Source organism: Cynocephalus volans, chromosome 11, assembly GCF_027409185.1.
Source record: "Cynocephalus volans isolate mCynVol1 chromosome 11, mCynVol1.pri, whole genome shotgun sequence".
Lineage (NCBI taxonomy): Eukaryota > Metazoa > Chordata > Mammalia > Dermoptera > Cynocephalidae > Cynocephalus > Cynocephalus volans.
The window spans coordinates 52,560,009-52,584,375 of record NC_084470.1 but is presented as its reverse complement, the minus strand read 5'-3'; the positions used below and the strand labels follow the sequence as shown (position 1 = coordinate 52,584,375).

Here is a 24,367-nt window from a genome sequence, read left to right as displayed (position 1 = left end):
TGATCCCCTTACTGGTCAAAAAAAAAAAAAAAAAAAAATTAATTCTTCCCAAATTAATATACAGATTTAAGGTAATTTTTATCATAATCCCATTCACCATTTTTTTACTCAGTAAAATGATCCTACAGAATAAATGTGAGAAAAAATTTTGAACAGAAAGGCCTCTTTTCACTATTTTTTTTCATACATTCATCTCCTGTCTTTCACAAGAACTCTTTAAAGGAAACATGCAGAAAGTCAAAAAGGAATAAACTTATAACAATGAGGAGAAAGGGGAAATGGGAGTCAAAAGCAGATTAAGATTTCAACATACTTCTGGGAAACAGAAGTCCAATGGAAGCCTGTACAAGGATTAAACGGCGTAGAGGAAGCCCAGCCCCAAAACATGCCATGAAGGTGCTATGGTGACAGTGGGCATCGGCCTTCCTGATGAAACCCCACAGAACCCCTGGCCTCAGGAAGGAGGTAAAAATAGGGGCATTTTCAAAAGTCTTTGTAAAAAAACAGCTTTGCCAGTTGATTCCTCTTATGCTGTTCTCTGGTTTCCACATGCCAAAGACCAAGTAGCCTAGTGTGTACCCCTGTGCCCCCCATAATGATGCCAGATTTTTCCCTAGAGAAAATGAAGCTGAGAAGAAGTCAGCCAGTACCCCAGAGTGAAGCATTCTGGATTTTCTACAGAGCAGCAGTGGGAGAGGTGTTGGCGAGGCTTTCCTAAAGAGAAGCTTTTCATCCTCCACACCCACTGCTGTCAGGCTGTGCTACCACCTCTCTCCGTGAGTGATCTCGTTCAGTTCCTAGCCTTCCATGGTGCCAAGACGTCAAGAATTTCCAAGTTTGTATCTTTGGCTGTAACCTGTCCCCTGAACCCCATTTTTGTATATCCATTGCCTAAATATATCTCCATGTGAACGTCTAGGCCAACGGTGGTGTGAGCAGTAGGATGAACATCTGACTGATTTCTGTGCAGGCTCTCTGTCACCTTGCTCTCCTCTCTGACCTCATTTTCTAGCTTCTCCTCGCACATTCACTCTGGCCACTCTGCCTCATTACAGGTCCCTAGAAACGCCAAGCACACTGTAGTCACAGGCCTTTCTTTATCTTCTGACCGCTATGTTTTTATTCTGAAATTTTTCAGATGGAAATGTTGAAAGAATTGCACAATGAGCACTTACATACCCGCTACCTACATTCTGTCATTAACATTTTGCAATGTTTATTTTATTTTTTATCCATTCATCCATCCGTTTTAATTTTTGATGCATTATGGAGTAATGCCACAGGACTTTCAAACTTGGTATTCTAACCTTAAAAACCTCTTTCTCCCGACATTGACGTGGTCCTTCCCTCACTTGCATCAGCTGTTCAAAGAACACTGCCTCAGGGAAACCTTTTCTAACACCCCTATCTACAATGGGGCTTATCAGGCCTGACACTGTATTATGTACTGGTTCATTTATTGTCTGCCTCCCCCTCTAGAATGAGAGCTCCAGGAGGGAGAGGCTTTGCCTGCCCCGCTTTGTCCACCCTGTTTCCTCAGCATCAGGACCATGCCTGGTACATAGTAGGTTCTTGTGGCAGAGACTTCAAGTTGTTCACCAATGTCCATTCTCCTTATGCACGTTGTGGGGGCCACAAAATGCCACCTCCATTCTCTTAGGGTCCCTGCTGGGTCTGAGAATTAAATTGACCATGAGATAGATTAACAGGAGAAAAGCACTCAAATTTATTTAACACAAGTTTTACGTAGCTCAGGAGTCCTCATAAGGAAATGAAGACTGGGAGAAGCAGTTAGAGTCAATTACTTACATACTGAATTGGAAAGAGTAGAAAGTGGTGAAAATGTGAGAAGGTGAATGGGCTTGGGCTAGGGTAGTTAACTGGGTAGAGAAGTAGGTAGGAAAATAAGGGTTAGTTTAACAAGGCTTGTTTGTACAGATCCTGCGGCCTCAACTTTCCTCTTCTTGACAATTAGAATGCTGCATCTTTCACATGGGAATTTCATCTCCTGCTTTTAAGAAACAGGACAAATGTCAGTGATCTTTTTGCACCTGCTGTTTTTTAAATGCCTTTAATTTAAATAGTCAATATGATAGAGTGGTATGTTAACTCCTTCAACACCCAGAATAAAAACTTTCCCAACATCCCTTCAGGCTTGATGTGACCATGTGACTGAACAAGGCCAGGCCAATGAGAAGTGAACAGAAGTGATGTGTGTCCCTTCCAGGTTCAGCTCTTAAAAGGATTGGGTGTGTGCCCACCTGCCTTTCTCCCCTTCCTGCCACCTAGGCAGGAGGAACCTCCACGCACCCAGGTTTTGCAAATTCAGCCTCTCTGCTGCCCAAGTACAGTCAGTTATCTGTCTTCTTGCAGCTCTCCTAGGGAGAGCCTTACTACTCAGAAACGTGTGTTTTCCTCCAGAGTAGGCTAGCCTGGGCCTTCTGTGAATTCTTCATATGAAGTCACACCCTCCATCCAACCCCATATCTCTCTCCTTGGGAAGTTACATGGATTGCATTTTACTCCCTTGTTCAGGTGGGATTACCAAACCCTGTTTTGTAGCCTTGTCTTTCCTGTGCCTCTAGTCATATTCCCCTTCCTTTCTCAGGTTCTCTTCTCTGATGGTTTCACTTCTGATCTCTCCCCAGTAGACCCCCAGCATCCTCACCTTAGCTCAGTTACTAGTAGAAAACTTTCTTTCCCTTCCAAAACCGAAACTGAGTCTGATGCCTCCAGAGTTTCTCCTGGGACAAGTGCTGTGCAGACCAGAATGCTTCATTGCATAAATGTACCCTCCACTCCTCACTGTCTCTCACATGCATGGAGGCTTTGGGCTTCCAGGTGCTCCTGTTAGCTGTAATGCCATTCCAGTTCTCCAAGTGGAGCTCTCCAAGAGCTGTAGCCTTCCTTTTGTTAATGTTCCCATAACGTGTACATTTCAGTGCACTGCCACCCGATCAGAGCACACCCATCATGGTGTCATGGCCCTGACTCTCCTTCGTGGGGTGCTTTTAATTTCTTTTTTAAATCCAGTATCTTCCATGCCCAAATGCTGCCTCATTTGGGCAAATTCTGTTCCCCATTTCTCCATGCCTTTTCCTCCTTGGTAATTAGGCTCAGGAAGTTACGTGGATCACATTATGTCTGCTTTTCACATGGGGTATTTCAAGCCCTGTTTTGTAACCTTGTCTTTCCTGCTCCTCTGGGCATTCCTCATTCCTTCCTCATGCTGCATGCACTGACAATCACATCGCTGATCTCTTTTCTCTCTCTTTTTTTTTCTTCCTAGCACTATTGTAAACCTCTGCAGTATAAGTAGGCACTGCCTGTGTCACTTAGGAAATTTGATCACTTTTCTGTTGTAAAGCATTCAAAGGGAAGAGCAGTTAGAAGCAAATGGAAGCAAGTTTTATTTGGGGGGTGTAGTTGTTGAAAATGCTTAGAAAGAGCATTTCATTACATGAGGATGTCATTCTACATGGGAAGAAATTGGGGTGGGGGTGGGGGTGGGGGACTCAGGAGAGCCCTGCCGGACTGAGTTCTGCTCAGTGGTCACCACAAAGTAATGAGGACCCAGGGTGGATGCTTCTGTTTTCACAGAAAAAATGGGAAATTCAGGTTTTTATGAGAAATCTTCCAATTATTAAATGTTGGAAACATATTAAATCTTTAAAATGCCCAAACTAAATAAAACAAGCCTGTAGGGGTAGATTTGTCCCAGGGCCTACCAGTTTACATCCTCTGTCAGATTTTTAAGCTCTTGTCCTATACCCAAAGCCTAATTCCTTTTCATTTATGTGTGATGATTTATGCTTGGTATAGTGTTCCTATTGTTACTATGATATCAAAATTATTTTTCTGGAAATGTATGACTTTTTGATGTGATTTTTATAAAGATCATTGGGCACATTTTCCTCTAAAAGAGAGTTTGTTGAGAAAGGCATTGGAATGATAATGCTTGACATAAAAATTCACATTATTTGTATTATTTGAGGACATCTCTATTCTATAACTCCTCCTTGTCTTTAGATGTCTTGCCATTGGGGCATTTGATTTGGCATGAGTGTTTAGCCACTGGGTACCTGCTCTGTGCCAGGTGTACTAGACAGGCCAAGAGGCGGCTTTTGTGGGCTGAAACAAATGAGTTGGACACGCTCATTTCTGAGAGTGACTAGCAGTGAAAAGGGAGAGATGCTGCAGCACTGCAGGGTGGTTTTCGTGTTGGGAGAGGTGGTGTGGGAATAAGCTGAGGATCTTTTTACATTGGGAGGCCAGGGAAGAACTCTCTGAGGAGGTGGCATTTGAACTGGGTGGCGATCGATATAGAGCCAGCCTTGTGAAGACAGGCGGAGGAAATTGTGGATGGAAACACCCTGATTGGCACTACGCTTGACAGGTTTAGGGAAGTGAAAGAAGACCAGGGTGTTTAGGGCATCATGAGCAGGGCAGAGGTGGGTACAGGTGAGACAGGAGGGGAGGCTGGGGCCTGGCCGCGCTGGGTCTTGTGGGCCAGTAAGGCATCTGGGGTGCATTCTAAACACAATGAGAAGTCATCGCAGGTGTTGAGTGGGGAGTGATGTGATCTCATCACTGTTTTGAGAAAATCATCATGGCTCCTGTGTGGAAAATGGATTGTAGGGTGCGAGTGAGAGTGCAGTAGAGCATTTAGTTCCTTCTTGGGTGGCTGTCTCAAACCTGCTTCTCTCATCCACCTGGACGTCTAAGGTGGGGAGACAGAGAAAGAGCAGAAAGTGACATGAACCAGGCAGGGCTTTTCCACAGAACTCAGCATCTTAGTGTTCACTGTTGACATGTTTATCCTCTGTGGTTTCTGAAAATTTGCTGCATCATTAGAATTGTTTAAATCTCCTTCTGTATTGATGGTTATGACTTTTTAAGTGAGCTATGTTTTCCCATTCTTTAGTTATTGACAGGAAACTGAAGTGCATTAGAAAGTTAGTCAGGACAGTGCAGGAGGCCCAGAAGTCAAGGCTGATTTGACCTACTTGTAGCTTTCAACTCGATTTTGGATTTTTTCTTTTAAACCATAGTACTCGGATGTGTGATATATAGACTTGCAACTAAATAAATAAAGGTAGTGGCAGGTTTTCTTCCCTCTAAATTCCCACATTTATGATATGATGTGCCTAGGGGTCAAGGGAAACTGAAGAATATCCTTACTTCTCAAGGGAAAGGGACAGTGTCAAGACCATGGACAATAGTGTTTCTTTGGGCTGTGTCATCTGGAATTACCACCATTCATCAGCTTAATGATACTTTCTGCTGCCTGTTCAGCTGAGTTTGGGCGAGAGTGATATATGAAAATGCAGAGGAACGAGATTGATGACCTAATGTCAAATCTTGTTAAAGGTGCCCTAACAATACAGAGGGAATCTCTTCTCCAGGGGATTTTAGGAACCATAAAAAAGACAGAAAACATTGTATTATCAAGTGGTTATTTTTCCCTTTCTTGGTCAATATATTCTTTGAAAATAAATATTCCCATATAATTTTTGACAAATCACTGTACCAGGCATTATTTTAAAAATAGAATATAAAATGAGAAAGATTTTGAAATGCGTTTTATTCTGTAAATCAATTAAAGGGAAGTACACAGGACCAGTGTGATTTTATTTTTGTTTTACAATTGTGATTTTAAATTGTTTTAAGACAGTTTTTAAAATTCAAATGTAAGTTTACTTTGAAATGTTTCCAAGTTATGTATATGTATAGATTTATATTTCATCTCACTCACAAAGCATTTGAGGTGGCTAGTAAGAAGGATGCAGTAAAGTTAGGATTGACAGAAGACGCCAAAACAATTCATTGTTTATCTGAAATTCAAATTTAATTGGATATTCCTTTTTATTTTTTTTTTTAAGTCTCGCAATCCTAAATAAAGTAGGAAGCATGAATAAAGCAATGAAGATAATACAGGGTATAGTTTCTACACAAATAAGCAGTCTAATATAATTGCTAAAGTTGGGCCATGGTTTTAGTTTTGAGAGTCTTGGTTGCCATACAAAAATGGAAATATCATCATTTACAAGATGCACATTAGGGGAAAAAAAAAGTTCCTTGGGGCAAGAAGACTTTCTGGTTTTTAAGTTTGGGGTATGGTGTTATGGGTTAACGTGTGTCCTCCAATAAAGATATGTTGAAGTCCTAACCTCCAGTACTCCACAATGTCTTTATTTGTAGGTAGGGTTCTTGCAGATATAATTAGTTAAGATGAAGTCATATTAGAATATGGTGGGCCTAATCCAATATGACTGGTGTCCTTATGAGAAGATGGCCATGTAGGGACAAAGACACACAGGGAGCATGCTATGTGAAGTGTCCCTCCTGAATTACCTGTTCTAAATGAGTTGAGGAGGCAGTGATTGGAGTTAAGTTGCCACAAAGAACATCTGGAGCTACCAGATGTAGGAGGCAAGGAAGGATCCCTCCCTAGAGGCTTCAGAAGAAGAATGGCCCTGCCACCACCTTGGTTTCAGTCATCTAGCCTCCAGAACCGTGAGACAAGAAATTTCTGTCATTTTAAGCCATCCAGTTTGTGGTACTTTGTTACGGCAGCCCTATGAAACTAATACCTTGGTACATTACATTGATAGGTTTTTGGGTGTTAAACTGCCCCTACATTTCTAGGATATTATATTATTCTTCTAATATCTTGTTGAATTTTATTTGCTATAATTTTATTTAGAATTTTTGCATCTGTGTTCATGAGATATGTTTTTATATATGTGCTTTACTTGTTACACTGTCTTTGCCTAGTTTTGGTATCAAAATGTTGATCTCAGAGATTGAGTTAGGAAATATTCTCTCCTCTTCAGTTTTCTTGAAGATTGTGTGTAGAATTGGTATTGGTATGTTATTTTTTAAAAAATAGTTTTATTGAGAAATAATTCACATACCATAAAATTAACTCCTTTAAAGTGTATATTTCAATGTTGTATATTCACAGAATTGTGCTACCGTTATCTTATTCCAGAATGTTTTCACCATCCCCAAAAGCAACCTCATACTCATCAGTCACTTCCCATTCCCTCCCCTCTACGACTCTAGTCAATCACAAATTTACTTTCTGTTTCTATAGTCTGGCCCATTCTGGGTATTTCATATATACGGAAGTATATAATATGCCATCTTCTTTCTCTTCGCCTGATGTTTTTAAAGTTTATTCATGTCTGTAGCATGTATCAATACTTCATTCCTTACTATTCCCAAATGGAATATCATTTGGGTATATTTGGTTCATCAGTTTGAGCAGGCGAAATGGACATTTGAGTTGTTTCCACTTTTTGGCTAGTATGAATAATACTGCTATGAACATTTGTGTACAAATTGTTCGTGTAGACATATGCTTTCTTTCTCTTGAGTATATACCTAGGAGCTGGCTCATATGGCAAGTCCATGTTTAACCTTTTGAGGAACTGCCAGACTGTTTTCCAAAGTGCCTGAACCATTAACATTCCCACTAGCAGTGTATGAAGTTTCTAATTTCTTCACATTCTCACCAAGTGCTTGTTATTGTCTGTGTTTTTTGTTATAACCATTCTAGTGGGTGTGAAGTGGTATTTCATGGTGGTTTCGATTTGCATTTTCCCAATGGCTAATGATGGTCAGCATCTTTTTCTGTGCTTATTGACCATTTGCATACCTTTGGAGAAATCTCTATTCAGATCCTTTGCCCTTTTGAAAATTGGATTTTTAAAAAATTATTGCATTGTAAGGATTTTTATATATTGTGTATATACAAGTTTCTTATCAGATATTAGATTTACAGAATATTTGTCTTATTCTGTGGGTTGTCTTTACTTTGTTTTCTTTCTTTCTTTTTTTTTTTTTCCCCACAGCTGGCAGGTACAGGGATCTGAACCCTTGACCTTGGTGTTATCAACAATATGCTCTAACCAACTGAGCTAACTGGCCAGCCCCTTTTTTTACAAAAATTTTAATTTTGATAAAGTCCAGTTTATCTAATTTTTCTTTCGTTGCTTGTGCTTTTGGCCTCATACCTAGGAAACCATTGCCTAACTCACAAAGACTTCTATGTTTTCTTCAAGTTTTATACATTTAGCTCTTATATTTAGGTTTTGGCCCATTTTGAGTTACTTTTTGTATATAGTGTGATGTATGGGTCCAATTTTATTTTTTTTAATATGTGGATATCTAGTTGTTTCAGCACCCTTTGTTGAAAAGACCATCCCCCCCTTCCCCCATTCAATTATTTTGGCACCCTTTTCAAAAATCAACTGACCGTAAATGTAAAGGTTTGTTTCTGGGTTCTTAGTTCTATTTCATTGATCTACATGTCTGTCTTTATGGCAGTAGCACATAAACTGGATAACTATAGCTTTGCAGTAGGTTTTAGAATTAGGTAGTATGCATTCTCCAACTTTGTTCTTCCTTTTTAACATTGTTTTTAACATTTGTTTTGGCTATTCTTGGTCCCCTGCATTTACATATGAATTTTAGGATCAACTTATCAGTTTCTGCAAAACAAACAAAACAGCTCTAATTTAGCTAGAGAATGCTTTGAATCTGTAGATCAATTTAAGGTGTATTGCTATCTTAATGATATTAAATCTTCTGATCCATGAACACAGGATGTTTTTCCATTTATTTAAACCTTCTTTAATTTTTTCAATGTTTTGTAGTTTTCAGTGTGTAAGTATTATGTTTCTTTTGCTAACTTTATTCCTAAATATTGTATTCTTTATAATGTTATTGTAAATGGAATCATTTTCATAATTTCAACTCCAGATTGTTTGTTATTAGTGTATGGAAATACAATTGATTTTTGTCTATAGATCTCATATCTTACAACATTGGTGAACTTGTTTATTAGTTCTAAAATTTCTTTAATTGATTCCTTAGGATTTTCTATACACATGATCGTTTCATCTGCAAGGAGAGATGGTTCTACTTCTTTCTAGATACTTTTTATTTTCTTTGCCTAATTTCCCTAGCTAGAACCCAATATAATGATGAATTAAAGTGAAAAAAGTGGATATCCCTGTTTGTTCATGATCTTAGGGGGCAGGAGTTTACTCTTTTGTCAGTAAGTATGCTGTTTGTTGGCTGTAAGTTTTTCATAGATGTTCTTATCAGTTGAGAAAGTTCCATTCTATTTCTGTTTTTTGAGTGTTTTTATCATGAAAAGATGTTTAATTTTGTCAAATACTTCTTTTGTAACTATTGAGAGGATCAAGTAGTTTTTGTTTTTTATTCTATTAGTACTGCATATAACATTGACTAGTTTTCAGATATTAAACTAACCTTGTATTCCTAGGATGTGTGATACTTTTAATATGTTGCTGATTTGGTTTGCTAATATTTTGTTGAGGATTTCTGCATCTATGTTCTTAAGGGATATTGGCTTGGAGTTTTCTTTTCTTTTCTTGTAATGTCTTTGGTTTTGGTATCAAGGTAATGCTGGCTTCATAGAAGGAGTTCATAAGTATTCCCTTTTATTTAGTTTTCTGGAAGAGTTTGTGTAGAATTGGCATTACTTCTTCCTTAATTGTTTGGTAGAATTCACCAGTAAAGACATCTGGTCTTGGAGTTTTCTTTTTAGGAAGGCTTTTAGCCATAAATTCATTTTCTTTAGTAGATAATGTGCTACCCATGTTATCTATTTCTTCTTGAGTGAGCTTCTCTCAGGTACTTTGTCCTATTAACTCTGTCTGCCTTGATCTTCTGGAGCCTTTTTCTCAGCCTCCTCAACTTAAGAAATTCACTGGGATCCACTTCCATTGCTCTCCCTGCACATAGGCCTGGAAACTCTGTCAAGTCTCTAATCTGGGACACTAGTACAGCTCACCCAGCTTGTTTCTCATCTCTTGTGGATCACTGTCTTTTATTGTCTGATGTCTAGTATCTTAAGAACCACTGTTTCAAGCATTTGTCTGCTAGTTTATTGTTTCAGGAAGTTGGGTGTATCCTTTCCCTGTTATTTTAGGGAAGATAGGAAGATTTTATACCTGCACTATATGTATACATATATATTAGCAAAAAAACAAAAACAAAGCCCAGACGTCTTCAGATTTACAAGGATCCAGGAAATAAACCACCCTTGACAATATTACTTATGATAAACATCTCCAGTTATTTGAACAATGAAAGAAAATTAATTCAGAAATGAAGAAATGTTAGTGTAGATTGAAATAGAAGCTTGAGTATGTGTGCCTGTCTCACCAGCTATCCCAAATCTATGAAAATACAAAAGCATTAAATGCATCTTACAGTGTTGGGAGAACAGAAAGAGAAGCTATTAATGGAAAAAAAAATATTTTGTGTGCAATTACTAGATGATAGAAAGCAGATGGTACTGAATTGAAATAGTGAAGAAACCTATCACCCAGAACGTACATAGGAGAAGACTAACCTGAAGGTAGGACAGCTGCAGAAAATCTATAAACTCAGAGTGAGGTGAAAAACTGATAAGCCCTGGGCCCTTACCAAGCTAGTTGGAGATTAACATTCAGAACAGTCAGGCCACTTAGGCCCCTCCCCTTATCCATATTGCTCTGCTTTATTTCAGCATCATAGTTCAAGAACTGCACTGTAAAGAGAGTAAACTGTCTATCTGGAGTAATTTCTAAACTAAGATTTGGCTTAGGAAAAAGGCATTGGGAAGTTTAAGGGAAACACAGAGTACAGGTGGGGTGGGCAGAGAGGGGAAGCCAGTTAAAGAGACAGGCATGTACAAATGCAGAGGAAACCCAATCCAGCTTCCTAGAATAATCTATCCAATCTTTCATTCATAAAATAGAAAATCAAAGACCACTAGACATTTGGGGAAACATAATAAGAAGCAGACAGAGCAAGGTAAAAAAAAAAAACAAACACCAAAAATCCCCAGCTGAACACAGAAGAAACAAAGATGATAGGAAGTATTATAGACTGAATCGTATCCTTCCCCCAAAAAGATGATATTGAAGTCCTAACCCCCAGTACCTCAGAGTGTGACTTTATTTGGAAATAGTGTTGTCATTCCAGATGTAATTAGTTAAGATGAGGTGATAGTTGACTAGGGTGTACCCATAATCCAATATGACTGGTGTCCTTATAAGAAGAGGGCCAGGTAAAGACACAGGCACACAGGGACAATGCCTGTGATAATGTTAATTTAATCATGTAAATATATATTATGCAAATATTAATTTTAAAAAAGCAGGAGTGGCCATGTCAATATCAGAAAAAGTACACTTCAGAGCAAGGAAAATTCCTAGAGACAGAGAGGGACACTCATAATGATAAAAAGATCAATCCACTGGAGTACATAACTATTTTTAATGTATGCACAACACAACCTCAAGGTATGTGGTGCAAAAAAAAATAGAGCTAAAAATATAAATAGACAAATTAATAATTATAGTTGGGGACTCCAGACCCCACTTTCAGCAACCGATAGAACTAGACAGAAAATCACCAAGAATAACGAAAAATTCAACAATACCATCAACCAACAGGATTTAATTGACATATACAGAACACTCCACCCAACAACAGCAGAGTGCACATTTTTTTCTAGTGCCCATGGAACACTCACCAATATAGTCTGCATCCGCAGCCATAAAAAAACTTCAACAGATGTAAAAAAAATTGAAATAATAGAGTGTGTTCTCTGACAATAGAATCAAACTAGAAATCAATAAAAGAAGGACTATAGGAAAATTTTTTGAATGCATATAAATGAGTGAAAATGAAAATATATCAAAATATGTAGGGTACAGCTGAAAGCAGTTCTGAGAGAAAAATGTGTAGCACCAAAAGCTTACGTTAGAAGAGAAGATGTCTTAAATTAATAATTTAAGTCCCCACATCCAGAAACTAGAAAAAGAACAGCAAAATTAACTCAAAGCAAGCAAAAAGGAAGAAACTATAAAGATAAAGCCAGAAATCAATGAAATTGAAAACAGAAAAACAATAGAGAAAAATCAATGAAACAAAAAGTTGACTTTTTGGGGAAAAAAATCAATAAAACTGAAAAACCTCTAGCAAACTGATAAAGATAGGAAGACAGAAGGCAGAAATCACCAATATAAGGAGTGAAACAGGTGTCAATATATATCTGCAACCATTAAAAGGATAATAAGGGAATACTTTGAAAAATTTTATGCTCATAAGTTCTATAATTTAGAAGAAATGGACCAGTTCTTTAAAAAATTCCAAAACACATCCAAGATGACTAGAGCTAATAATAATCTATTGTATATTTCTAAATAGCCAGAAAAAAAGATCTTGACTATAATCACCACAAAGAAAAGATAAATGTTTAGGTAGTGGGTACTGTCTACCCTAAGTGAATAATTGTGCGATATATGCATCTATTGAAACAACACATTGTACCCTCTAAATATGTACAATTAAGAATTAAAAAAAAAAAATAGTGCTAGAACAGTTGGATGTTCAGTGGCAAAAAATAAGAACATTGGGAGTTTCAAGATGGCGGCGGCTGCGGCGGCTGGCGCGGAGTAGCTGAGGTGGAAAAGGTGGCCACTGGGCCTCAGGCAGCCGGGAAACTTGTGGACCTTCCTCTGGCCATCTCTTAAGGGAGGACTGCTGCTGCTGGCCGGTCGTGGGGGCTCAACGCCACTTTGCCCCCGGCAGGAGAGGCTGCCTCATTTACCGGCAACAGCTTTGAAGTGTGGAGCAGGAAAAGAACTGATTCTTAGCTGCAAAAGTGAGTCTTGAAACAGGGAACACGGCGCCAGGGCTGCTGTGGATGCAGCCAGGATCCCGGAGGCTGGGGCCGCACTGAAGGCGGCCAGCTGCCCTATTCAGGATTCGAGGTTTCAGGCCGGCATTAAAGAAGATTCCTGGGAGCGCCCGAGCGGCGCCGCGACTGAACAGCCCGAGGCGGCAGCGCCGAGAACACGGAGCAGCGCCGAGAACACGGAAGGCAACAAACCAGAGACAGAGCGAGCGCCCGACCTGGCACAGCACTGTGAGTGATCCCTGGCACAGCTCTGTTCGGGGGGTGGTTGCCCACCCGGCTCCCGCCTCCACCACCAGGCCACTCACTGCCCCAGTGCTGCCTCCATTTTCCCAGGTGCGGGAAGCTCCGCCCTGATCGGCCATCACTGAGCCCATTTGCTTGGCCTGGCGCGGGGCTTTCCGGACCCTGCGGGCCGGCCTCCTCTCCCACTCCCTCCGCGGTTCTCTGGCGGGGCTGGGGGTGTGGGGCGTCCCGACCAGTGTTGGGAGGGCTAGGAAATACGGGCGGGCCGACTGTCACTCCACCACACCCTGGACTCCGGCCCGGTAAACTTCCTGTTACTGGGAGGCAGATACCATCTCTGCGACCACCAGTTTGGAAAAAAGCCTAACGAATTTCTGGTTGGGAATAGTGTGGTAGGAGAGTTCCCAGGTCCGCTAGAACCTGCCGGAGAGCAGGCTGCAGGCGGGCACTAGACTCGGTTTATACCGGGGGGATACAAAGGTGAACAAGACCCGAGAAAGATCTACACAGTGCTACAAAGGCACCCAGAGAGACCGGTCGTCTGTGCCTAGCAGAAACCTGGTAGACTTCCTGGGCGAGGCGGTGCTGAGCAGGGTCTTGAAGGCCCAGCTGATAGACGAGGGGTGCAGAAGACACACCCCAGCCCAGCACAGTGTGCACAGAGGGGGGAGACGTGCGGCCAGGGAGGCGGAGACTCGACAGAAACCACACACCCGGTGGGGTCGCCACTGCACCATCTAACAGCCTGGGCCAGAGCACACGGAACGGGGAGAAGTCCTGTACAGAAAGTGAAAGCTCAACAGAGATCACACACCCTGTGGTGCGTGATCCACCAGCCCAGCAGAGTACAAGCTGACCAGAAAGGTGGATCCCCGGAGAAGCCCAAGACCCGAGGCAACCACCCACACAAGACACTAGAGGCCAACTGAGCAGTCACGGCGGGAGCCATACCAAATTGGCAACCACAGCAACATCCTAGTTAGTCATTAGTCTCAAACCGGTGGACTGTGAAACCCCCTGCCACAATGAATAAACACCAAAAAAAAGACACCAGAAATACAAAAAATCAAGAAAGTACACCACCAAAAGTTAATAAATCTCATACTCTAGATCCTATAGAACAAGAAGCCCTTGAAATAACTGACAAGGAATTTCGAGTGATAATTCTAAGGAAACTGAATGAGATACAAGAAAACTCAGCTAGACATCATGATGAAATGAGGAAAAGTATACAGGAACTGAAAGAGGAAATATACAAGGAAATCAATGTCCTGAAAAAAAATGTAGCAGAACTTGCTGAACTGAAGAAGTTATTCAGCGAAATAAAAAACACAACGGAGAGTTTAACCAGCAGGCTTGTCGAAGTTGAAGAGAGAACCTCTGAACTTGAAGATGGGCTGTTTGAAATAACACAAGCAGACAAAAAGAAAGAAAAAAGAATCAAGGACATGGAAGAAAATCTGAGAGAGATATCAGACAACCTCAAGCGCTCAAATATCCGAGTCATGGGTATTCCAGAAGGGGAGGAAAATGGAGATTCCATTGAAAACATATTCAACAAAATAGTGGCAGAAAACTTCCCAGGTATAGGAAAAATCACAGATCTGCAGATCCAGGAAGCTCAACGATCTCCAAATGTATTCAACCCAAAAAGGCCTTCTCCAAGACATGTTATAGTCAAATTGGCAAAACTCAGAGACAAAGAGAGAATCTTAAAAGCTGCAAGAGAGAAGCGTCAAATCACCTATAAGGGAGCCCCAATCAGGTTAACATCAGACTTTTCATCACAAACCCTAAAAGCTAGAAAGGAATGGGATGATATTTTCAAAATACTAAAAGACAAAGATTGCCAGCCAAGAATACTCTACCCTGCAAGGCTATCCTTCCGAAATGAGGGGCAAATAGTATATTTCTCAGACAAACAAAAACTGCGGGAGTTCACTACCACAAGACCACCCTTACAAGAAATCCTCAAGGGAGTATTGGGTTTGGTTCCTGAAAAATAACTACCACTGCCATAAAAACCCAAGAAAAATCTAAACCCGCTAGTACAATAAAAATGGCATTCATGAAGAGAAAACAAGCTAACAATAACACTATCTACAACCTAAGGAACCAACAAACAAAGAAACCAAACAGTAAATCAGAAAGCAAGGAACAAAAGACACCTAAGACAACCAAACAACCAATAAAATGCTAGGAATAAATCAACACCTTTCAATAACAACTCTTAATGTTAAAGGCTTAAATTCCCCAATTAAAAGACACAGACTGGCTGACTGGATCAAAAAGCAGGACCCAACTATATGCTGCCTACAAGAGACCCACCTCACCCATAAAGATTCACACAGACTAAGAGTGAAAGGATGGAAAAAGATTTACCATGCAAACAGAAAAGAAAAACGAGCTGGAGTGGCTATTCTTATATCTGACAAAATAGACTTTAAACTAAAAACCATAAAAAGAGACAATGAGGGACGCTACTTAATGATAAAAGGACTGATCCATCAAGAAGACATAACAATCATAAATATGTACGCACCCAATGTTGGAGCAGCCAGATTTATAAAACAAACTCTATTAGACCTAAAGAAGGAAATAGACACTAATACCATAATAGCAGGGGACCTGAACACTCCACTGTCAATATTAGACAGATCATCTAGGCAAAGAATCAGTAGAGAAACACAAGATCTAAACAAGACTCTAGACCAATTGGAATTGGCAGATATCTACAGAACATTCCACCCAACAACCTCAGAATATTCATTCTTCTCATCAGCACATGGATCATTCTCCAGGATAGATCACATATTAGGTCACAAATCAAGTCTCAATAAATTCAAAAAAATTGGAATTATCCCATGTATCTTCTCAGACCACAATGGATTAAAACTAGAAATTAATAACAAAGAAAACTTTGGAAACTATACAAACACATGGAAATTAAACAGCATTCTACTTAATGACATATGGGTCCAAGAAGAAATCAAGCAGGAAATCAAAAAGTTTATTGAAACTAATGAAAACAATGATACATCATACCAAAACCTGTGGGATACTGCAAAAGCAGTATTGAGGGGAAAATTTATTGCATTAAATGCTCACTTCAGAAGAATGGAAAGATGGCAAGTGAACAACCTAACACTTCACCTTAAAGAACTAGAAAAACAAGAACAATCCAAACCTAAAGTTAGCAGACGGAAAGAAATCATTAAGATCAGAGCAGAACTGAATGAAATTGAAAACCAAAAAACAATTCAAAAGATCAACAAATCAAAAAGTTGGTTTTTTGAAAAGATAAATAAAATTGACAAACCATTAGCATGGCTAACAAAAAAAAGAAGAGAGAAGACTCAAATAACAAAAATTAGAAATGGAAAAGGCGATATTACAACTGATTCATCTGAAATACAAGGAATCATTCGAGACTACTATAAACAACTATACGCCAACAAATTTGAAAATCTGGAGGAAATGGATAAATTTCTGGACACACACAAGCTCCCAAAACTGAACCGTGAAGACGTAGAAAATTTGAACAGACCAATAACAATAAAGGAGATTGAAGCTGTTATCAGAAGGCTCCCAACAAAGAAAAGCCCAGGACCAGATGGATTCACAGCAGAATTTTACCAAACATTCAAAGAGGAATTGACACCGATTCTTTACAAACTATTCCAAAAGATTGAAACGGACGCAAATCTCCCAAACTCATTCTATGAAGCAAACATCATCCTGATACCAAAACCAGGTAAAGATATAACCAAAAAAGAAAACTACAGGCCGATATCCTTGATGAATATAGATGCAAAAATCCTCACTAAAATACTAGCAAACAGAATACAGCAACACATACGAAAAATTATTCATCACGATCAAGTGGGATTCATCCCAGGGATGCAAGGTTGGTTCAACATACGCAAATCAATAAATGTGATACACCATATTAATAAACTCAAACACAAGGACCATATGATCATCTCTATAGATGCTGAAAAAGCATTTGATAAAGTTCAGCACTCATTCATGACAAAGACCCTCTATAAGTTAGGTATAGAGGGAAAGTATCTCAACATAATTAAAGCCATATATGACAAACCCACTGCCAATATCATCCTGAATGGGGAAAAGCTGAAAGCTTTTCCTTTAAGAACAGGCACTAGACAAGGATGCCCACTCTCACCACTTCTATTCAACATAGTGTTGGAAGTACTAGCCAGAGCAATTAGAGAAGAGAAGGAAATAAAGGGCATCCAGATTGGAAAAGATGAAGTCAAACTGTCCCTGTTTGCAGATGACATGATCCTATATATCGGACAGCCTAAAACCTCTACAAAAAAACTGTTGGAATTGATAAATGATTTCAGCACAGTAGCAGGATACAAAATCAACACACAAAAATCAGTAGCATTTCTTTTCTCCAATAGTGAACATGCAGAAGGAGAAATCAAGAAAGCCTGCCCATTTACAATAGCCACCAAAAAAATAAAATACTTAGGAATTGAGTTAACCAAGGAGGTGAAAAATCTCTATAATGAGAACTACAAACCACTGCTGAGAGAAATTAGAGAGGATACAAGAAGATGGAAAGATATTCCATGCTCTTGGATTGGAAGAATCAACATAGTGAAAATGTCCATACTACCCAAAGTGATATACAAATTCAATGCAATCCCCATCAAAATTCCAAAGACATTTTTCTCAGAAATGGAAAAAACTATTCAGACATTTATATGGAACAATAAAAGACCACGAATAGCCAAAGCAATGCTCAGCAAAAAAAATAAAGCTGGAGGCATAACACTACCTGACTTTAAGCTATACTACAAAGCTATAATAACCAAAACAGTATGGTACTGGCATAAAAACAGACACACTGACCAATGGAATAGAATAGAGAATCCAGAAATCAACCCACACACTTACTGCCATCTGATCTTTGACAAAGGCACCAAGCCTATTCAGTGGCGAAGGGACTGCCTCTTCAGCAAGTGGTGCTGGGATAACTGGATATCGATATGCAGGAGAATGAAACTAGATCCATACCTCTCACCGTATACTAAAATCAACTCAAAATGGATTAAGGATTTAAATATACACCCTGAGACAATAAAACTTCTTAAAGAAAACATAGGAGAAACACTTCAGGAAATAGGACTGGGCACAGACTTCATGAATACGACCCCAAAAGCACGGGCAACCAAAGGAAAAATAAACAAATGGGATTATATCAAACTAAAAAGCTTCTGCACAGCAAAAGAAACAATTAAAAGAGTTAAAAGACAACCAACAGAGTGGGAGAAAATATTTGCAAAATATACATCTGACAAAGGATTAATATCCAGAATATATAAGGAACTCAAACAACTTTACAAGAAGAAAACAAGCAACCCAATTAAAAAATGGGCAAAAGAGCTAAGTAGGCATTTCTCTAAGGAAGATATCCAAATGGCCAACAGACATATGAAAAAATGCTCAACATCACTCAGCATCCGGGAAATGCAAATCAAAACCACATTGAGATACCATCTAACCCCAGTTAGGATGGCTAAAATCCAAAAGACTCTGAGCGATAAATGCTGGCGAGGTTGCGGAGAAAAAGGAACTCTCATACATTGTTGGTGGGACTGCAAAATGGTGCAGCCTCTATGGAAAATGGTATGGAGGTTCCTTAAACAATTGCAAATAGATCTACCATACGACCCAGCCATCCCACTGTTGGGAATATACCCAGAGGAATGGAAAACATCAAGTCGAAGGTATACCTGTTCCCCAATGTTCATCGCAGCACTCTTTACAATAGCCAAGAGTTGGAACCAGCCCAAATGCCCATCATCAGATGAGTGGATACGGAAAATGTGGTACATCTATACAATGGAATACTACTCAGCTATAAAAACGAATGAAATACTGCCATTTGCAACAACATGGATGGACCTTGAGAGAATTATATTAAGTGAAACAAGTCAGGCACAGAAAGAGAAATACCACATGTTCTCACTTATTGGAGGGAGCTAAAAATTAATATATAAATTCACACACACACATACACACACACACACACACACACACAAACCGGGGGGGGGGGGGAAGAAGATATAACAACCACAATTATTTGAAGTTGATACAACAAGCAAACAGAAAGGACATTGTCGGGGGGGAGGGGGGAGGGAGAAGGGAGGGAGGTTTTGGTGATGGGAAGCAATAATCAGCTACAATGTATATCGACAAAATAAAATTAAAAAAAAAAAAAAATAAGAACATTTACCTAAACTTTATACTTTTTGTAAAAGTTAACTCAAAATTAAATTAATTAAAAACAAAATATAAAACCTTTAGAAAAAATATATAAGAAAATCTTCAAGTGTAACAGTTTGCAAAGTTTTTAGAGTTGACGCCAAAAGCATGGTCCTTAAGAGATAATATCAATAAATTGGACTTCATCAAAATTAAAATTTTTTTCTCTGCAAAAGACTCAGTGAAGTGAATGAAAAGATAAGCTACAGACTGAGAGAAAATATCTACAAACCACATATCTGAGAAAGTAGTTATGTCTAGAATATTTAAATAACTTTAAAATATCAACAATAAAGAAACAGCTAATTAGCAAAGGCAAAAATATGAATAGATGAAAAGATGTTCACTGTCAGTTGCCACTAGGGACATACAAATTAAAACTACAATGAGGTATCACCATCTGCATTTTGGAATGACTAAAATAAAAAATAGTTATAACACCAAATGCTGCGGAAGATAAGGAGAAACTGGATCTCTTGTACATTGGTGTTAGGAATGTAAAATGGTAAAATGGTACAGACACTGTGGAAAACAGATTGGCAGTTTCTTAAGGAACTAAATGTGAGTTTCCCACACAACACAATTGACTCTTGGGCATTTATCACAGCGGAATGAAAGCTTATGTGCACACAAAAACCAGTACAAATGTTCACAGTAGTTTTATTTGGGATAGCTCCAAATTAGAAACAACTCAAATTTCCTTTAATAGGGAGCAGTTAAACTGTGGTGCGTCTATACCACAGAACACTAATCAGTAATAAAAAGAAATGAACTATCAGCCGGTTAGCTCAGTTGGTTAGAATGTGGAGTTATAACACCAAGGTCATGGGTTCAGATCCCCTTACCTGCCAGCCACCAAAAAAAAAAAAAAAAAAAAAAGAAAAGAGCTATTGGTACACACAAAAACTTGGATGGATCTCAGTGAAATTATGCTGAATGAATAAAGCCATACATACTGTGTGATTCCATTTATGTAATAGCTTGAAGACAAAATGGCAAACAGGTCTGTGGTGGCCAGGGACTAAGGATGGTGGAGGGAGAGGGTTGGCTGTTACTATAAAAGGGATCTTGATGATGGAACTCTTCTGTATCTTGATGGTGGTTTCCACCAAATCTACACATGATACAATTGCACAGAACTAAATACACGTGCACGCACACACACACAAATACATATACAATTAATAAAATAGGAATAAAGTTGATGATGACTGTATCAAGGTTAATTTCCAGGTTGTGATATTGTACTCTAGTTATTATATAAGATGTTTCCATTGGGGAAACTGGGCGAAGTATATATGGAATCTCTCTGTATTGTTTCTTATAACTGCATGTGAACCTGCAAATATTATTTCAAAATAAAAGGTTAATTCACCTACAGAAGAATGAAGTTGGACCCCTGCTTATACCATATACAAAAATTAACACAAAATGAATCAAAGAACCTCAGTATAAGAGCTAAAACTATAAAATTCTTAGAAGAAAACTTAGGCATAATCTTTATGACCTCGGAGTAGGCAATGGTTTCTTAGATATGTCACCAAAATCATGCATATACCTAAGAAATAAAAACCAGATAAATTAGACTTCATCAAAATTATTTTGTGCTTCAATGGACAATATCAAGAAAGCAAAAAGACAACCCACCTAAAGGAAAAAAGATTTTGAAAATCATGTATCTGCTAAGGAACTTCTATTTAAAATATATGAAGAACTCTTAGAACTCAATCATAAAAAGACAAACGACCTGATTAAAAAATGGGCAAGGGGTCTGCACAGACATTTCTCCAAAGAAGATATACAAATGATCAATAAGCATATGAAAATATACTCAACATCATTATCCATCAGGGAAGTACAAATGATAACCAGCATGTGTTAGCATTCCACACCTACTAGGATGGCTGTAAATAAAAAGACAGATAATAACGAGTGTTGTTGAGGATGTGGGGAAACTAGAACTCACACATTGCTGGTGTGAATGGCAGCTTTGGAAAAAGTCTGGCAGATCATCAAAAGGTTAAACATAGAGTTACCATGTGACCCAAAAGAAACAAAAACACATGTCCACGCAAAAACTGTTTCACAAATGTTCATAGCAGCATTATTCATAATAGCCAAAAAGTGAAAACATCTCAAATATCCATCAGCTGGTAAATAGATAAACAAAATGTGGTATATTATCCAACAGAATGTTACTAGGCAAGAGAAAGAAATGAAGTACTGATACATGCTACAACATTGGTGAACCTTGAAAACGTCATGCTAAGTGAAAGAAGCCAGTCACAAAGGATCACATTTTGTTATGATTTCATGTATTTGAAATGTCCAGAATAGGCAAATCCCTACAGACAGAAAGGAGATCAGCATGGGGGGCAGAGGGGTGGATGTCAAGGTGACTACTAAAGGGTTATGGGGGTGCTGAAAATATTCTACAATTGATTGTGGTGATGGTAGCATGACTCTGAGAATATATTAAAAACCACTGAATTGTATACTTTGGGTGGATTGTATGATACAAGTATAGAAATAATACATCAAAAAAGCTGTTCTAAATAAAGTAAACTTTAAAAATTAAAAGATTGAAATGTTTATGGTATAATTATTTTATATTATACTTTTTAATGCATATAGAAACAATGCTTTCTTTTTCATCTGTTTAGTCATTAATGATTTGGACACAGATGAGGCCTAAGTATTCCTTAATGTCCTCTAGGACGAAGATTTTTCCTAAACAAGTTACTAGTAAACAAGAATGTAAAAGAATGTCTCTCTGAAAAATCAATCTATTTCCATACCAAGTGACACCACCCCCTCATAAGTGTATATATTTGCATATATTAGATAGGTATATAAAATGTATGTTGATCCTTTGCTAGTTGTAGACCACTCTTTATTTTCATATTGCTTATAGCTCTACTGATATGAATATTTTCCTTTTTTTAAAAATTGAAACGTAATTGATTGTACGTGTCTTTGGGGTACGGAGTTGAATATAAATACCTGTGTGTGCAATATGTGGTGCTCAAATCAGGATAATTAGTGTATTCTACATTATGCAATGTAATCGTTTTCGCAAGCCATTCTTTTCTATGTATTAAAGAAAGGACTGCAGGACCATCTTCTGATTTTGTGCTGTTAGCTTTGTTTGGGCAATTGTATACATTTTGAAAAAGATGCATTCAAAAAATATTCAATTAGTCAAACTTTGTACTCAGACTGATGCTGCCATCATTAAGCAAAATTTTACTGTATTTCTTGAGGAATGACAATACCATCCTCAATGACATTTAAATAGTCCTGTTTGTTAATTTTCAGCTTCCTAATGAGGATCCTGAAGTTTTTGAGGTTTCATCCAAGTGTCTGTCTATACTGGTTCAGCTGTATGGAGGGGAAAACCCAGACAGCCTGTCTCCTGAAAATGTGCAAAGTTTTGCTCATGTATTGGCATCCAAGGAGGACCCGAAGGAGCAGAAGCTTCTGTTGAGGATTCTCAGAAGAATGGTGAGTCCACACAGAAACTGGAGGTATGGAGGGTGACTTCAATGGAAGTCGTTGTTTCTTGGACCTAATTTCAAATTTCCGGAAAAGTTGCAAAGGTACTAAAAGAACTCCCAGTTACTTTTTGCCATAGTCACCTATTGTTAACATTTATCATGTTCTATCCATCTGCATGTACACATATTTTTCTGAACTGTTTGAGAATAGATTAGAGACACTTCGCCTCCATACTCCTTAATATGTAAGTATGTACAGTCGTCCCTTGGTGTCTGCAGGATGTTGGTTCCAGCACTCTCCCCGTGGAAACTAAAGTTGGTGATGCTCAAGTCCCTTGCATATCCTACCGTATACTTTAAATCATCTCTACATTACGTATAATACCTAATACAGTGTAAATGTTATGTACATAGTAGTTATGCTGCATTATTTTTTAATCTGTATTTTTTTTATAGTTTTATTTTTTCAAATATTTTCTATCTGCGGTTGGTTGAATCTGTTGATACAGATCAACTGTATTTCCTGGGGGAAAAAAAGGGTATTCTCTTAACTATAATAATCAAAATCAGGAAATTTGACCTTGATACAATTATTTTACTAATCTCCCATCTATATTCCAATTCTGTCCCAATAAATTTTATAGCTTTTTTTCTGGTATAGGATACTGTTCAGGATTATGTATTTTAGCTGACATGTGTCTTTAATTTGGAATAGTCTTGCAGCCTTTCTTTGTGTTTCATGACTTTTTAAGCAATATAGGCTGGGTATTTTGTAGTATTTCCTTCAGTTTTGCTGTCTGTTGTTTCCTCATGATGAGATTCATGAATACCCCAGAAGTGATATTGGTCCTTCTGAATCTGCCACACCTTGAGGCTTATGATTATTTGTTTGCTCCTTACTTGTGACGTTAATTTTGATCACTTGGTTTAATCAATGTGTGCTTATTATTTTAATTTTGTAATGGTTGCAATATGGAGATTTTCTAACTCCCAACATTTCTAACTCCCAGCATTTTACTATAAGGAAAAACTTTCTCTCTGCCCTATTTTTTATTTTATTTTATTTTTTTTTGATGTGTATAGGTGATGTCTTTTAGAAAGTACTTTTGAAGACTGACTTATTTTCTTCCTATAATAAATCTTATTCTGCTGATTTTGGAGGCCAGTATCTAGTGTTAAAGTTAATGAAGAATGGAGGTCTTGTTAGTCTGTCATCTTGTGGTTTGTCAGTTTCTATGCACTTCTAGATCCTATTATCTTGAGGTGTCCTTTAGCATATGGAGGCTATGGGTGCTCCGAAGAGTTATACTCAAGATGACTTTTGTGACACTTTGATAAGTAGACAGTTGCAGCGAGTGACCCAGCTGAATCTACATGGCAGGTGATGAGTGACAGACCTAGAAGGGAGATAAAGAGATTTACCCTCCTTGCTGTTATATTATGCTTTTGTACAATCATGTCTACCCTGCCTCCAAACAAGCCTTACTGTCCCAGTGGAGTTATTACCTGAGTGACAGGATGACGACATGATCTAGGCCAGTTTCCCAAGAGTAGGTTGAATACTTCTGAGGACAGTAGGTTTGGAGATGGTATGCCA

At 38.5% G+C, this 24,367-nt stretch overlaps 1 protein-coding gene across 1 annotated transcript in view; it reads left to right on the top strand.

The window, feature by feature from the left end:
- Positions 1-24,367, top strand: part of ULK4 (unc-51 like kinase 4) — a 574,722-nt gene that overhangs the window by 422,787 nt on the left and 127,568 nt on the right. The window contains exon 35 of the mRNA XM_063114672.1: positions 22,592-22,777. Coding sequence (XP_062970742.1) covers positions 22,592-22,777 — 186 coding nt within the window. The remainder of the gene's footprint in view (positions 1-22,591; positions 22,778-24,367) is intronic.